Here is a 15,963-nt window from a genome sequence, read left to right on the forward strand (position 1 = left end):
AAGTCAGTTTTTTTTTTTTTTTTTTTTTTTTCACCACCCAGGAGCTGAGGAGAAAGTGCAGATTTCTCCTTCTCTTTACTGCACTGAGGTCTGTCTCTTCAATTTCTCTGTAGGCTCCAATTTTCTCTTCAGATTCTGTCTGGGTCCTAAGAATCCACCTCTCTCCTTTTTTCTCCCCAAGTTGTTATTTTTCTGTATCTGGATTCTGAATCTCAGAGAGGCTAATTTATTGCTGCTTACTGCTCTGCCATCTTCCCAGAAGATTCTACTAGATACTTCTTGATCCAATGAAATTGACATATCTGGATTAACAGTCACACATGCAGACCGAGGCTTTGTTAATCTTGCCTCTGTCACTTGTCCATAGGAGACTGTGGGCATGATTGCTAGTGTAACTTGTATTCTGAGTTATTCCTTTTAACTATTTCTTTGTCACAGTTACATCCTAAATTCCTGGTATTCATTTCTTTAAAATGTTGTTTGGAGACTTTTATATTAAACAATAGATTAGACTCATGCCTGGAAAAGCTGTCAACAATTCCGGGGGAAGGAGCCCTTGAGCAGCCAGTCTTTCGCTCCTCCACAGGCGTGATCTTCTGAACCTATGGCAAAAAGGCAGCAGGGGCCATCCCCACCTGAGAAAGATGTTTACTGAGATACTGGACGGCTATCCCCTAGTATACTGCTTATAATATGCTTTGTCACTGCTGTTAATAATTAAACAGATTATGATAATCAGTACCTTAGTTAATTCATAAATTGCTCATATACAGACTACCTAGATTACTCATACATAGCTGGATGTCCTCAGGGCAGTTGTTTAACCTTTCTATGTCTCAGTTTCCTTATCTGTAAAACTGGAGGTAATAAAAATACAGTACTTTAGAAAGATTAAATGTGTTACTATGCATGGCAATAAATAAATAAAAATCTTGTAATCAGTATAGCAGCCTACTTTGAGGTAGATTTATTACAGCCACAAATTCTTTTATGTTCTTCCCAAAGACAGAGAGGATTTATGTTTCCTCCTCTTGAATCTAGGAGGGTTCTATAGGAATTTTACTAACAGAAGAAGACAGAAGTGCCACTGTCACTGTTTCTGGCCCATATCTTTATAAGTTGGCACCTTCCTCTTTCTGTCTCGAAACTCCCTCCCTCCCTTCCTCCTACTTCTTTTCTTCCTCTTCCTCTTCTCCCTCTCTCCCTCCCTCTCCATCCCTCTGTGAGGTAGCCTGTTAGGAGTCTGTCCTGACACCAGCATGCTGGAAGAGCACATGGAGCCCTTCCATTGCCTCATCAATGTCTCAGACATCTGTCTGAGTGGAGAAACTATCTTAGAAGTAGGTTCCCCAGCCCCAGCCACTCCAAATAGAAGGATATATATATAACCAAACTCTTTCCAAATTTGAGAGCAAAATAAAATGATTCTTTCAAGCCTTTTCAACGTAAGTTTCAACACTGATTATGAAAACTAAAGCATATTAAACAGATGAATGAGTTGAAAGAGTGGATAGCCTTCAGCCTAGGGAGAATGATTCATGTAGCAAATTGAGCCTTTGTTTTTGTTTTACAATGTATTCTATAATAAGAGCCCCTCTGTCATATGTAGACACTGTTTACCTCCTTATTTACTATTAGAAACAGCAGAAGGAAAAAGAATGAGATTATCTGAGGGTGTGCAAGCTAGAATAATCTAGTTTAGCTCCCCTCTTTCACAGAAATGGGACCTTAGGTCCACAGAAGTAAAAGCAGGTATGTGCCCAAGATCACATGACAATTTAGGAGAATGTTAAGCCTCGTCTCCACTACCAAGCCAATACCCTTAAAATCTGGTTATATTACTTAGCTTCTAATTTTACTTATTTCTATAATGTTACCATTATAATTTGAGTCTGGAGTGTCCCGCGAACATGTTAAAAGGATTGGTCACCAGCCCATGGCACTATTGCGAGGTGGTGGAAACTTTCAGATGGGAGATCTCCTTGGAGGAAGTTTGGTCAGTGAGGACATGGTCTCAAAGGGAATACTGGGGACCCAGACCCCTTCTGCCTCTCTCTGCTTCTTGCCTGCCATGAGGTAAGTGGGTTTGCTCTACCGAGTGCTCCCCACCATGATGTTCTACCTTGCCACCAACCCCAACACAATGGAGCCAACTGTTCATGGACTGAAACCATGACCCAAAATAAATCTTTCCTCTTCTTAAGTTGTTTACCTCAGGTATTGTGTCAACAGCTACAAAAAGATATCGTGGAAAACTGGTACTGACAGTGGGGCTGTTGACAATGTGGTTTAAAAGCCTTTGAAACTGATTTATGGGAAGAATTTGGAAGTTTGGGGAAGCAGGCTATAGAAAGCTCAGAATGTTTTAAGCAGAGCTTAATGGGTAATTTTGATGTGTGCTCTGAAGACCAGAATGCTGATAGGAATATAGACAGTTAAGTATGTGCTCGTGAGGTTTCATCACATCATAAAAAAAGATCATACATCATAACCAAGTCAGTTTCATCCCGGAGATATAAGGATGGTTCAATACATGTAAAGCAATAAATATAATACATCACATAAACAGAAGCAAGGTCAAAAGCCACATGATCATATCAATAGATACAGAAAAGGCTTTCAATAAAATTTCAACACCCCTTTATGATAAAAACCCTGAAGAAAATAAGTATAGAAAGACCATACCTGAATTCAGTAAAAGCTACTTATAATAAACCAACAGCCAACATCATATTATATGGACAAAATCAAAAGCATTCCCCCTAAAATCAGGAACAAAACAAGGATCCCCACTATCACCTCTTCAACAGAGTACTTGAAACACTAGTGTTTTAGGGGCAGGGACTTAGCTCAGTGGTTCCACCACCTGCCTGGCAAACGCAAGTTCCAGAGTTCAATCCCCAGTACCAAAAACAAACAAACAAACATTAGTATTTTGGCAGCACATATATAGCAGGATATAAGATCAACACACAAAAATCATTAGCATTTGTTTATACCAAAAATGAACTTGGTGAGAATAAAATTAGGAAAACAATACCATTTATGGTAGCTTTAAGAAAAATGAAATACCTAAGAATTAACCTAACCAAGGAAGTGAAAGACCTCTACAAAGAAATCTAAAGTACTCTGAATAGGGAGATTGAAGAGGAAACCAGAAAATGGGAAAATATCCCCTGTAACATTGGCAGAACCAATATTGTCAAAATGGCCATATTCCCAAAACTGTTACAGAGATTCAATATAGTCCCAATCAAAATATCAACAGAATACTTCACAGATCTAGAGAAAACAATCCTACAATTCCATATGGAGCTAGAAAAGACCAAGAACAGCAAAAGCAATTTTGGGCATCAAGAGTAAATCAGATGAGATCTGAGACTGCTGAGAATGGTGTTACATTCTGGCACAAAACTTTTTCTATATTTTTGCCCATGCTGAGATTTTGTAGGAGGCTGAACTAAAGGTGACAGGCAAATTAATTAGGAGGAGGAAATTTCAAAGCAGCATATAACTCAGGCAGTGGCATGGATATTGCTTGTTACTTTTTGCTATATTTATAGTGAAACTTGAGAGCAAAAGACACAACTAAAAATTTTGAAAATCTTGTAGTTTGGCCAGAAAAGGAGCCCATTTAAAATTGCAGGCAAGCCGGGCATGGTGACACACGCCTGTAACACCATCACTTGGAATCTGAGGCAAGAAGATGGCTGCTAATTTAAGGCCAGCCTAGGCTACATAGTGAGTTCAAGGCCAACCAGACCTATACACCAATATCCTATCTTTAAAAAAAAAGTTGAAGCCAGCGAAGGAACAGTTGCTAAAGAGATTAATGCCATTAAAAAGAAGCCAGATATTTTGCACCAGTACAACAGGAAAAATGCCTTGAGGGTATCTCAGAAATCAGCAGGATCCCACCCACTGCAGATTTGCTTGCAAGGGCCCCTGGGTACTTGCTTCTCACGTTGTCATCCAAGCCCTCAGAGGCCACTGTAGCCCTGGCCTCAAGTGGCCCTTATTACTGCTCCCACCAACAGTAGATCCTGGCATTGTCCACATAATGGTAGTTTTGTAGGCATACAGAATGCAAGGATTATGGGGTCACAGAGATTTCCTTTAAGATTTCAAAGGAGCTGGTCATGGTGGCACATGCCTGTAATCCCAGAACTTGGGAGGCTTGGAGAGTAGGATCACTGCAAGTTCAAGACCAGCCAAGACTATGTAGCGAGACCCTCCCTCCTCTGTCAAAAAAAATTTTTTTTTCAAAGGAAATCCTTAGAAGCCAGTATATGGCTAAAGCAGAATCCCTGCAAGCAGCTCCTGAGAGGGTGGCATGTGAAACTAATGCAAGAGTGGAGCATTGAGAAAGTTACAGATCCCAAGAATGTGGGACTCCTGCGGAGATAAGCTTCAGGCTGTGAGCAGAGCCAGCCTGAGAGTGGCCATGTAGGCTGCAGTCAGCAAGTCTATAATCATTAAGCCCCTGGGCACTCACATTCTGCCACCATAGGCCCCAGATGCCAGACACAAATTAAGAATTAATGTTTGCCTTGCTTAGTTTTGGCCAGTTGCTTGGGTCCAGTTCCTTCGGGCCACTGCCCTATTCCTCCCTTTTGGGATGGAGTGTTTACCCTGTCCCACTGCTGTATATTAGAAGTATTTTTTTAGTTGAAGTACTATTTTAATTAGAAGTATACTATTTTTTTAAATTGAAGCTCACAACTGGCTTGAGTATAGGAAGAGACTGAGTTTGGGAGGGCTTGAACTTCTGAGCAAGGCTGGCACTGTTAAAACTTTAGAGACTTGTGAAGATGGACTGAATGCACTTTGCACTGTGAGATGGACATGAGCCTTTGGCACCAGGAGCAGAATGTTATGGTTAGTATCCTAAATCTCCCTCAAAGGCCAGGTGTTGAAGGCTTGGTTGCCTGCCTTAGCACTATGGGGAGGTGGGGCTGGTGAAAGGAAATTAGATCACTGGAGACATTCCTTTGAAAGGGATACTGGGACCCTGCATATCTGCTAGAGCCCTCTCTCCTTCCTGGCCTCCATGAGGTGTTTAGCTTTGCTCCCCTGTGCATTCCCTGCCATGATGTTCTTTCTACCTCATGTCAAAAACAATGGAGCCAGCCAGTCATGGATGGACACCTCTGAAATGGTAGGCCAGAATTAACTTTTCTTCCTTATTAATTGTTTACCTCAGGTATTTTGTCATGGCAGTTGAAAACTAACAGTTACTTCACAGAAACAAATCTATTTAGTGACAAATATCCATTTTACATGTAAAATATACATTACTTGTTCCTAGGAAAAATCTGAAAAAGAATTTTCAGGGCCTGGTGGAAAGCAGGGGTCACATTGTCAGGTATTGTTTGAAAAAGAAATTCTTCCCCTTTTCAGATGCACTTAGAATGCCAAAATATTGGCTCTCATTATGGTGTATCTTTGTGTTTTTATTTCATCAACCCAGTAATTTATGTCAAATTCACAGAATGATTACCTCCCTTCCAACATGCAGCAGTTTAGATGAAAAGCTTATTACATTATAGGGGATAACTACTTTCTTTGTTCTTTTGATAGTTACTGAAAAATTTGGGTGGCAACTATTCTTTGAAGATGTATATTTTTACTGAAAACAATTGTCTTTCTGTTATCTGTAAATGATGGGGGTTTTCTTCTCTTATTTTTAATATATCTGACAGTGTTAAAAACTGAAACAGGACAATATTAGAAAATAGTAAACTTAAAATGGGTAATTCCAAAGAACTGTCTTTTTAAACCTTAAATTGCTGCTTACTATACATTTTAACAATGGTTATTTTCCACTTAAGTTGCCATTTCTTGCACTCCCCTCTAGTGAATCCTCTTGGCTGGTCCATGAGGTATGACTTTAAAGGAGAGAGAACTTCTGAAAACCTGTCAGCATCCAGAATTTGTTTGATACAGAGTCTCACTATGTATTCCAGGCTGGCCTCAGACTCATGGCCATCCTCCTGCCTCAGCCTCCCAAATGCTGGGATTACAGACACACCCCACTATACTTATCTAAGGAATCATTTTAAAGATCATGACCCCACTCAAACTGCTGCCCCGACAGATCCAAACTCCTCCACAGACTCACAGACTCCACAGACTCCTGCACAACCAGCTGGCTGTTGCCTCCTTCCCCTTACTGGAGGCCCCCTCACTGACCTTCTATATTTTAAAATCTTTTAGTTCTTCAAACATGCTGAAAATGTTACCAATTCTAAATATTGACTGCTGCATAACAAACCATCCTAAAACTCAATGGCTTAAAATACCTATGACTTATACTGCTGACAAATCTGCAGTTTGGGCAGTGTACGTAGGGAAGGCTTATCTGCCCCTCACTTTAGAATGGGGGACCTGACAGATGAGATTGGGACCGTGACCTTCCCAGATAGCCTGCACCTCCTCAGGGTACACTGTTTGCCTTCCAAGTGCAAAACTCCCAAGAGGCAAAGCAGGGTCTTTGTTCATGACCTTGCTGTAAGGGTCACACAGCATCGCTTCGGCAGCATCTGGGTTTGAATCATCACAAAATCCAGCTAGGGTCAAGGGAAGGAGCACAGGACTGGCAAAGTTCCAGTAAGTGGGACTGGAGAGACTGATTCAGCCATTTGGGGAAAATACAATCTGCCGCAATACCCTTTACCAGTGTGTACACATGCTTAAATCCCTTTGCGGGGGGGCGGGGGGGTACCAGGGATCGAACTTGAGTCCTTGTGCTTTCAAGGCAGGCGGCGGAACCACTGAGCTAAATCCCCGGCCCTTAAATTCCATATTTATATGAACATTAGGTAATAGTTCTCATGGTAATAATTTTTTCTTATGTGACTTTGCACACTCCAAAACTTGTAGGATAGTATTTTACAAAGAATTAATGCTTAATTTTCACAACTGATTTTTGAGAGTTGCAAAGATATCCATCTGACTAAATCATTTTTGAAGAATCAGAATCCCTCCCATACCTTACCTTGAAGTCACACTGTGTATAATTTTATCACTCTTTGATTGCTCAGGAATCACTTTAGATTCCTAGAATTCCTCCCAATCCATAGTATGAATTTCACAAGAGAAAATGTAAGCTTCTGGCCATCCACACTGTCTGGGATGTGAATGAAGAGGCCGGCAGTGGTGTCTTCAGATGACACATCAGGACTCTAGGGCAACAGACTACACATTCATGTGACAAAATGCAGACCACTTCTTATTTTGGGGTAATCTGTCATGTGGCAATGGACAGTTAACACACGAAGGGTAGCCTGGCAATGGAAGAAGTCTCAAGCTGCGTGCAGGCCTCCTCTGGCTGAGAAGTGGCACAGTTTCCCCAAGCAGTCCTCCTGCTCATCTCCATACACAGTAGCACTTATCTAAATCCAGGCCTTTTTGTACAATATGAGGGGTGATCGTAAAATAGGGTGTTGAAATTTTTAAAAAGCATATACTAAAAGATACAACGCCATCGATCCCTCCCAAAAGCCCCCCATCTTTAAACATTACTATCCCATTGTGCTTGCCAATTTCTGAAGCAGTTCTGGAAGTCTTCTGTGTCTTTATGAGGTGTATGGTGAATGCCACTGCCATGTGCCGGCCAATGGAAAGGCAGGCTTGTAAAACATTACAGTGCGCCCTCATCCACCTCATGCCTGGATCTGGCATCGTGTGACTTGTGGCTCTGTTTCAAAGTCAGAGTGGCCATGAAAGGCAAACATTTTGAGTTGGTTCAGGACATCAAGGCAGCCACAGCAGCGCAACTAAAGATACTCAAAAAAACAGATTTCCAGAAGTGCTTTACAAAGTGTGGCAAGAATGATGGGATACATTTGTTCAAAGCAAGAGAGAGTATTCTGGAGGGGACTAAGGGCAATGTGTCTTTTGCTATAGTAACTCTTTTTAATGTAAACATTCATCATAGTTTTCAATCATACCTCCCTCACACATCTGTGGAGACAACTGTAACTAATCTATTTTGACATTTAGAAATGTACTTTGTTGAGAAATCATTTATTCATTCTGCAGTAATTTGAGCAGCGCTCAGCTTCACTGGGAATCATCCCTCTCTGGGCACAGCCTCTGTTCCAGGCCACTTCACAGACTGCCAACCAGTCCTCCGAATGGCTGGCTGTGGATCAGGTGCGTGGTCCTGCCCAGTGTGCTCTGGACAAGGGGGAGGGACACCTGTGGGTAAGGGGTGGCCAGTGGGTTTCCCTCAGCAAAAGCTGGGACAGGCCTGAGCCTTTGGAGAGGGTGGTGGGACTGGACAGGGCAGTCTGTGAAGAGTGTGTACCGTTTATCTTCTGCGGAAACAGATCCCTAGAGTCCGTTATGAATGCAGCTCATTGTGCCTCTCACTTCCTTTGTGAGAAAAGCCCCAGCCAGGCACAGCTGCACCTATACAAGAAACCACAGACAAAACTACTTCCCCCAAGTTTGATCTGAACAAAAACATACTTGATTTCCTGCCTGTGTGTTATAGTCAAGATTGCCACTTACTTCCTGAATGTCAGGATCACAGCTGATAAAAGCATATCATAATCATTAGTCATCAGTGTGTTTCCCCTGAAAATGACTTATTTTATTCATTTCTCCCCATCCTCTGCTTTATTCTGTCTGGCAGCTACTTCTTTTAATTACAAAAATCACTTTGTTCTATCATTATTACTTGCTTTGCCGCTTATTTCTGCTTCATGAGTAATTCATTCTAAATTTTTAGAAGGAGGTGACTCAGGGAAAACATGTTTTGCTTAGAAGGGTTGAATGTGGATCTAGCAGATGCTTATTAGTTGCTTACTGGGTGAAGTAGTTCTACCAACTTTGTCTTTAAGACTGGCTTTTCTGACTGGTTCTCAGGCTGACTGAATCACTTGGCACTCAGCAACAATATGCATTTTAAAGATACTTTTTTTGTCTCCCTGGGGAATGGGCCGAGACAGCACATCTGGAGCCACATCCGGCCTGCCAGCTCACTCCTCCTAGCAGGGCCTGCCCTGGGAGGGCAGGCAGGGGCTGTCATCTGGTGGGAGAGGTCCTGCTCCCATTCCAGGGGCACTTCCCAGGGCGTGGGGATCCCAAGGCTACCTCAGGAATTCTGAGTCGCCCCACTTATTTCCTGGAAACTTGACTCATTCCAGGCCTTTTCTAGGGAGCAGTGAGTGAGTCAGCAGGGGCACAGGTACAGGATTTGCTCCTAGACCACTTGGCATATTTCATATGCATTCCACAAATGAGAAAACAAGGTACAGAAAGGTTTAAATACATTACCGAGGTTACCAGGATCGGCCACAATCCCTTTAGTCCGCCTCTGGGGATTACACTCTTAATTATCCTCCAAAGAGCCAGGAAAGGGTCTGGAAGGCTACACTGCCAGGGAATGGGAAGAGAAGTTCATTTTTCACTTTATACAACTCTGTACATTTCTTTAGTGTATGCTGTTTTTAATCACTTAACAGTTTACCCCAAGGGTCACTCAGGCAGTGTGCTGGTTTACATGTGGACTATCCTAAGCATCGCTCAGGCAGGTGTTGACTGTTTTAAGATACACCATACACAGAAAAAATTTGATAATATTGCTGTTTTTATCTTTTCTGATATATTATAAAAATCAATGAAATAGGCAGTTTTTGGTCATCCTGGATTTAAATAATTGGACTGGTAAGTGGTTAAAAAGCTGATTTTAAAAGTTCAAACTATACAGCTACAACATTTAAGAGGCAAACCACAGACTATTCATTCTGGACTTTAAAATTATCTGACATAATTCCTAGGACCAGAATTAAACATTGTTAATGTTTGGAAATACTGGACCCAAATTATCCATGGCCTAAGAATGTCTTTGCCATACTGAATCATAATCCTTCATCCAGACCTAATACTGTGAGAACCCTGCACTGGACATTTGTGGCCACTCTCAAAACCCTGCCGAGGGAGGGCTGGGCCCAAGTGAGCGAGCCTCTGTGACAGTCCCTGCCGCTTGTCCTTCCGGGCTGCCAGGCCTCACCTCAAAAGGGAGACCTCTGTGGGCCGCAAACTGAATTATACCAGCATCACTTCCCCTCTGCAGTCGAGCAGCGTGGCCAAAGCTAACACAGTTTATTAAGGTCCCTGGAATCCCTGGACAAGACTCATGGCATACAAAGAATTCTATTACTCACTCCTTCCTAGCGGCCTCACCTCCAGCATTTTCCATCCCGGCCTGCTCCCCACCCCAGAGCACTGCACTTGCTCGCTCCAGTTATTTCAAGTCCTGCCTACACATTCCATTTACTGACAGAAAGGCAGATGTGAGACAAGCTTTTTTTCTATTTTTAAAAATGTGCCAAGCTTATGACTCTGGCGTTGCCTTTTCACCTGGACAGAGGTCCAGCTGAGCCGAACGGGAAAAGTCCTCATCGCAGCCCTTTCCTACACAGCTTTGGCTTTCAGAGCTCATTTCTTACCTTAGAAAATGTTTGAGGCTTGTGAAATATTTACACGTCCTGGGTGTCACTTGATCAACAGCAAGGAAAAAAGCAGACCACTGCTGGATGTGTAAAAACATCAACTAACATTTATTTTTGTTTCAGCTCTTAAAATCTATTGTGTACAAACAGATTTGCTAGATAAAGATGTGGCTTAGAAGACCAGTGTGGACAGAAAACACCAGAAAGTATCTCAATCATTCATGATTAGAAGGAAGAGGTGGGCTGAGCATGGTGGTACATGCCTATAATCCCAGCACTGTGGAGGCTGAGACAGGAGGATCGCCACAAGTTTGAGGCTAGAGGAACCTCCATCTCCCACCTCTTCCCACAGTTCCCAGGGTGGAATCTGGTGCCACAAAAGTGGGCTTCCACACCCTGGAAGAAATGTCCCCATGCTCAAAATGTGTGGTCTGTGGAGGCGCAGAGCTGTCTACCCAAAGACCACACACTTTTCCTAGTTCCTCTCATACAACCTCCCATAGAGAGCTGCTGTCACCAGACCAGAGGACAGTCCACTCTTCCTCATGAAATAGTGGTCATTTTCCCAGCCAAGCTGGTCAGGGATTTCCAGGGTCATTCCTGAGGTCAGAAACAATGGAAAGAGATAGGAAGTACTGAAGTTGCCCCACAGGTGAAACTCAAATATCCCTGAGGCCTCTGTGACCTCTTGCCCACAGGTGTGGAAGCCAAGACCCCCACACTTGACCAGGGCACAAACCTGAATATAGTATGTGCCATGCACAGTGTGAAGACCATCAAAGACCCCCAGGGCATACAGCTCTTTGGACAGAGTGGGCCTCCTGTACAGTAAATAACAGCAGAGGCTGTTTGAACAGACTTGAAGGTAGCCTTCCTTTCTCCAGGCAGGGACCAGGGTGAAATTGTCATACATCATCTCAGAATGAAACATGGGAGGAATATTCATGTTCCACTTGGCATCTTTAACACAATGGACTTCCTGAGCATCTTTCTCACAATATGGACTGCCTGACAAAATTTTTAAAAACTTACTATGGGATGGATCCATTTTACCTGCTGCATTCTCTGTGCCAACAAGACCCTGGGGATTTTTGGCTACCTGAGCAGTTATAAGGTGACCTTTGGAATCTTCCATGTCATGGTACCAAAAGGACTTCAGAGGGGTATGGATGCCGCTCCCTGTAATCCCCAGTGATGGGTGGTGGATGTTAGCTGCCAGCACGTTGACACCAAAGGCAACAGCAAAAGCTTTCTGAATCTCAATGGCTGCCAAGAGGGGGAGCTGGTTCATCCAGGCTGTCGGATACACGACATGCTTCACCTCGGAGTCTTGGAGGAGTCTGACAGCAGGATCAAAGAACAGTATGTCAAAGCAAGTGAAGATGCCAAACGTGCCAGCAAAGGGTGTATGGAAGGTGATGTAATCTACTTTAAGAGGAGTGTCAAAAGCTGCCTCAAAGTAGAGGTTGTGTTTACGGTAGCGATCAACAAGGGTTCCATTACTGCTGAACACAACATTTGTGTTGAACTGGTATCTCCCGTCACTCGGGCACCCTGGGTCACTGCTAAGACAAGGCTCTTTTATCCCAAGATTGGCCACCAAGAACATCTCCCCCTTGAGGGCCATGCAACTCAGGCGCTGGAGGACCTATAAAAACAAAGATATAAATACATGGATTTTTAAAAACCCTGCCTTTAGCCTCATTTTTTAATAGAAAAGTTCCTGTATTATGTCCATAATATATATAAATGGCTATCATAAACCAGTAAGCAAAAACAAAAACAAAAAACACCAAAGACTATAAATAGAGGATTCATGGAAGAAGAGAAATGGCCAAGAAGTATCTGAAAAGATGCTCAACCTCATTAGTAACAGAGAAATGCAAATTAAGACAATAATTAGGTATCATATTTCACCTTTGTTAGATTGGCCAAAAAAAAAAAAGATTAATTTTTTTTTTTTTTTGAAGACAGGGTCTCACTATGTAGTTCAGACTGCCCTGGAACTCACTAGGTAGCCCAGGCTGGTCTCGAAATCATAGCAATCCTCCTGCCTCAGCCTCCCGAGTGCTGGGATTACAGGCGTGTGTCACCACGCCTGGCTGGATTGGCAAAAATTTTAAAGGTTATTCTATCCAGCATGGATCAGAGAGTATGAAGACAGGCACTCAGGCACTATTATTGGGGATATAAAGTGATGTAAGAATCTTTTAAGGGAAAAGTTTGGTACTCTTTAAAATAATTTAAAATGTGCACAGCCTTTAACAAATTCCATTTCTAGGAACTTTACTTCCCACAAAAACTTGGACATTTACAAAAATATATGTCCAAGGATATTCACTGAAACATTTCTCATAATAAGAGTTTAAGAGAGAGTAAACATACAGCATGCTAAAGAAAGATGCGATAGGAAATGACAGAAAGATGGATGCATAGCGCGATGTCAATGGAAGCTGGAAGTTTCTTTAGAAAAGGAAATGGGAGGAGAGATGGGCTGTGGCAAAAGTAAACTTTTACTTTTTAAAAAACTTGTTTGACTTGTTTTTTTAGTAAGTGTATATTCATGTATTTTTGTGTAATTAGTAAATGGAAAGATCTGCAGGTGAGTAAATGGTTTGTAATACCATACTAGATGATAACTGAATGGATGCACGGCACATTGAATTTGATTGTTTAGATCCTAATGTCTTCTTTTAATCTCAGCATGTTGTGGCTTCTGATTGCTAGCTTCATTCATCTCCACATGCCCTTGGACTAGTAAGGAGGAAGACCGAATTGTCACGTACCTCTGTGTCATTGAAACGGTGAGGCTCCAGGCATGGGTTCCACCTGACAAGCTGGGGAGATGGCATAAAGTCCAAAAACGGGTAAATGGATGTTCTTGTAAAGTTGAATCCATGAATGCCATCTTCTGGGAACACTATAATCTGTACACCCTGTAAGTCAATATCAAATTACAGTCTGTTATAATTAATTAGTTCATTCGTTTGATAACCACCAAGAAATTACTCTGTACCAGGTGCCAGATACAGAGATAGTGGCTCAACTCCCCTCAGGAGTCTTAGTCTTGGGGAAGCTGAATGCTTTTTCTAGGAAGAACCATTACTTGTGCCTGAGAGCACGTCAGGGAGAGGGAATGAGTAAGTACCAGACAGAAGGGATTTCAAGCGGCCGGTACAATAAAAGATGGAGCTGACTATAAAGTAAAGGGTCTTGACTATCTCTAGCCCACTGGTTCTCAGCCATTCTGCATGATGCTTCTGATGCTAGGCCCATCCCTAAAAAGTCCAATTCAACTGACTGTGGGTGAGTCTTGGCAACAGTGTGTAATGTTCCCTAGGTGATTCTAATGTCCAGCCAGGAATGGGACCAGTAACTAAGAGTCAAGTGTGTTATTTCAGCACAGAAATGAAGGCTCACTTAAAATTTCAATTTCCCACTTGGGAATGAGGAGGTTCCCTTTGGGACTCTGGCCACTTTATAGACCTTTCCCCACACCTGAGGACACCCTGGGCTGCCTGGGACAGCTACAGCAACCTAAGGAAACACAAAAAAACGAGCTCTCAGTTTAAGGGCCTCATTCTTCTGTTGTGCTCCACTTATGTGGATTAAAATGTCAAGCTCCAGTGCAGAAAGAGGAGAAGGCACACAGAGAGGGCATGAATAATCTAGGACCATGCAGTTTGAGGTTTTTTTCTTCTAGAGTGCACTGCAAATTCTTTTTATGTTTTTTTTTTTTTTCTGGTTACAAAAGCTCTAATTAACTGTAGAAAATTTGGAAAAGAGAAAAATAATTCATAATCTAAAATGCAAAGATTAATATCTATTTTTCTTTCTGTATATGTGCAGATAATTGAGAAAATAAATATATGATTTTGCACCTTGAATGTTTTTCTTGAAGAACACATTCAAAAGTATCATTTGTAATGGCCACATTATATTTAAGAGTACCCTATTGTTTCTCCTTTATTCTTGGAAATTTGAATTATTTCTAACTTTTTGTAATAAAAAGAAGATTGTGCTGACCATCTACCTATGATGTGTTCAAAACGTTTACTGAATGAGTATTTTACACAGGTCTTTGAATCTCTGATTATTTCTTCAGAATAAAGTCTTACAAGTGAAATTAATGGTCTTACAATATGAAAAATTTTAATTTCTTAACACACATTGTCAAATAGCTATCCAGAAAGGCTATACCGCACAGGCTCCCTCCAGAAGATAAGGACAGAGGCCATCCCACTGCAGCCTTAACAATGACTCCATAAAGAAGCGAAGCAAGACAAGATGAAGAACGTATGCCTCCCCAAATTACACTGGGATACAGATTAATAATGCAAAGACGCTTTAATTAGCTAGACAGTGTGCTACTATTTGACTTTGTTACTTAAAAGATCATCACAAAGATTATAACTGTACAGCCCTGGAGAATATTAGCAGTTTTTTATCTATTAGAAAATGTATTTCATCATTTACTGGGCTGACAGACACATTTCCATTTCTCCAGTCCTCCTTTGAATCAGCTTTACCATCTTACTGGTTCCCTCATTAACTAATGAGTTAAACAAAAATTTTCTTTACTCTGTAATCATATAAGAATCATGCAATTAATTTTTTTTTTTTGTACCAGGGATTGAACTTGATTCCTCACTGAACTAAATCCCCAGCCCTCATGTATTTAATTTCTGAAAATTACACTTGGACAAATATTTTCTTTATTAAAAAGAACACGTGAGACCACTGAATGGTTTTTCACAGAGGATACCATTTAAACTATGCATACATGTTAGGCTAATATGAAAATTAAACTGCATTCCCTGAGCACACATCAGCCAGGAATAAGGTTGGGAACCAAATGTGAGTCAGAGCAGAACTTTGGGTCTGATGTGATAAGCAATTAGCACCCCTAATAGCTTCAGCAATTTTCTGATGGACTTTAATGAAATCAAGAACTCCTTCCGAGGAATGAAGGTCACCAACCTAAGTAACTGACAAGCCTAATCATCCTTAAATTGGCCTCCTTCCTCACCCCCACCCCAAATGTCTCTACCAAAAGAAATATTTAAATTGTTTGTTCAAGAACCTCTGTCTTCACAGCAAGTCTGCTACACAATTTTGCCAAATCCTTGCTATTAATTTATCTTAAAACTTGCTTTAACACTACATAGGGGAGCTGAGATATCTGAGAGCACTAAAAACTATCTTATCAACCAACAACTGCATCCCCGCTCCCAGTCCACTAAAGAGAAGGAAGAGTGCCTTGCGGCTGACATAGGCCCCACAAAACCACACTGTATATTTCCGTTAGGAGCAGGAAAATGAGAATTCTATATTTACAGTCTCTAGGTTTCAGCACAACATTTGCCAAATGTTTCAGATGGTCCTGTGGACAGGGTGGAGAAGCACGAGGTAGGTGAAACTGCAGGTGCTAGATTCAGCTCAGGCCAGCAAACACCTCCACCCCAAGAATGCCTGCCCTCCACAGGATCAGTATCAGCGG

General features: G+C 41.8%; 1 protein-coding gene across 5 annotated transcripts in view; it reads right to left on the reverse strand.

Annotated features, from left to right (window-relative positions):
* Btd (biotinidase) overlaps nucleotides 1-15,963 on the reverse strand; it is a 52,005-nt gene that overhangs the window by 20,925 nt on the left and 15,117 nt on the right. For 3 of the 5 annotated variants that reach the window (XM_033756991.1, XM_033756990.1, XM_033756992.1), the window contains exon 3: nucleotides 13,250-13,399. In XM_033756991.1, coding sequence (XP_033612882.1) covers nucleotides 13,250-13,399 — 150 coding nt within the window. Of the gene's footprint in view, nucleotides 1-10,483; nucleotides 12,112-13,249; nucleotides 13,400-15,963 lie in introns of those variants that run through there. The other 2 variants (XM_010612771.3, XM_033756989.1) reach the window with 1 other exon arrangement.

The sequence above is a fragment of the Fukomys damarensis genome, unplaced genomic scaffold (genome assembly GCF_012274545.1).
Source record: "Fukomys damarensis isolate Sample0158 unplaced genomic scaffold, DMR_v1.0_HiC HiC_scaffold_28, whole genome shotgun sequence".
NCBI lineage: Eukaryota > Metazoa > Chordata > Mammalia > Rodentia > Bathyergidae > Fukomys > Fukomys damarensis.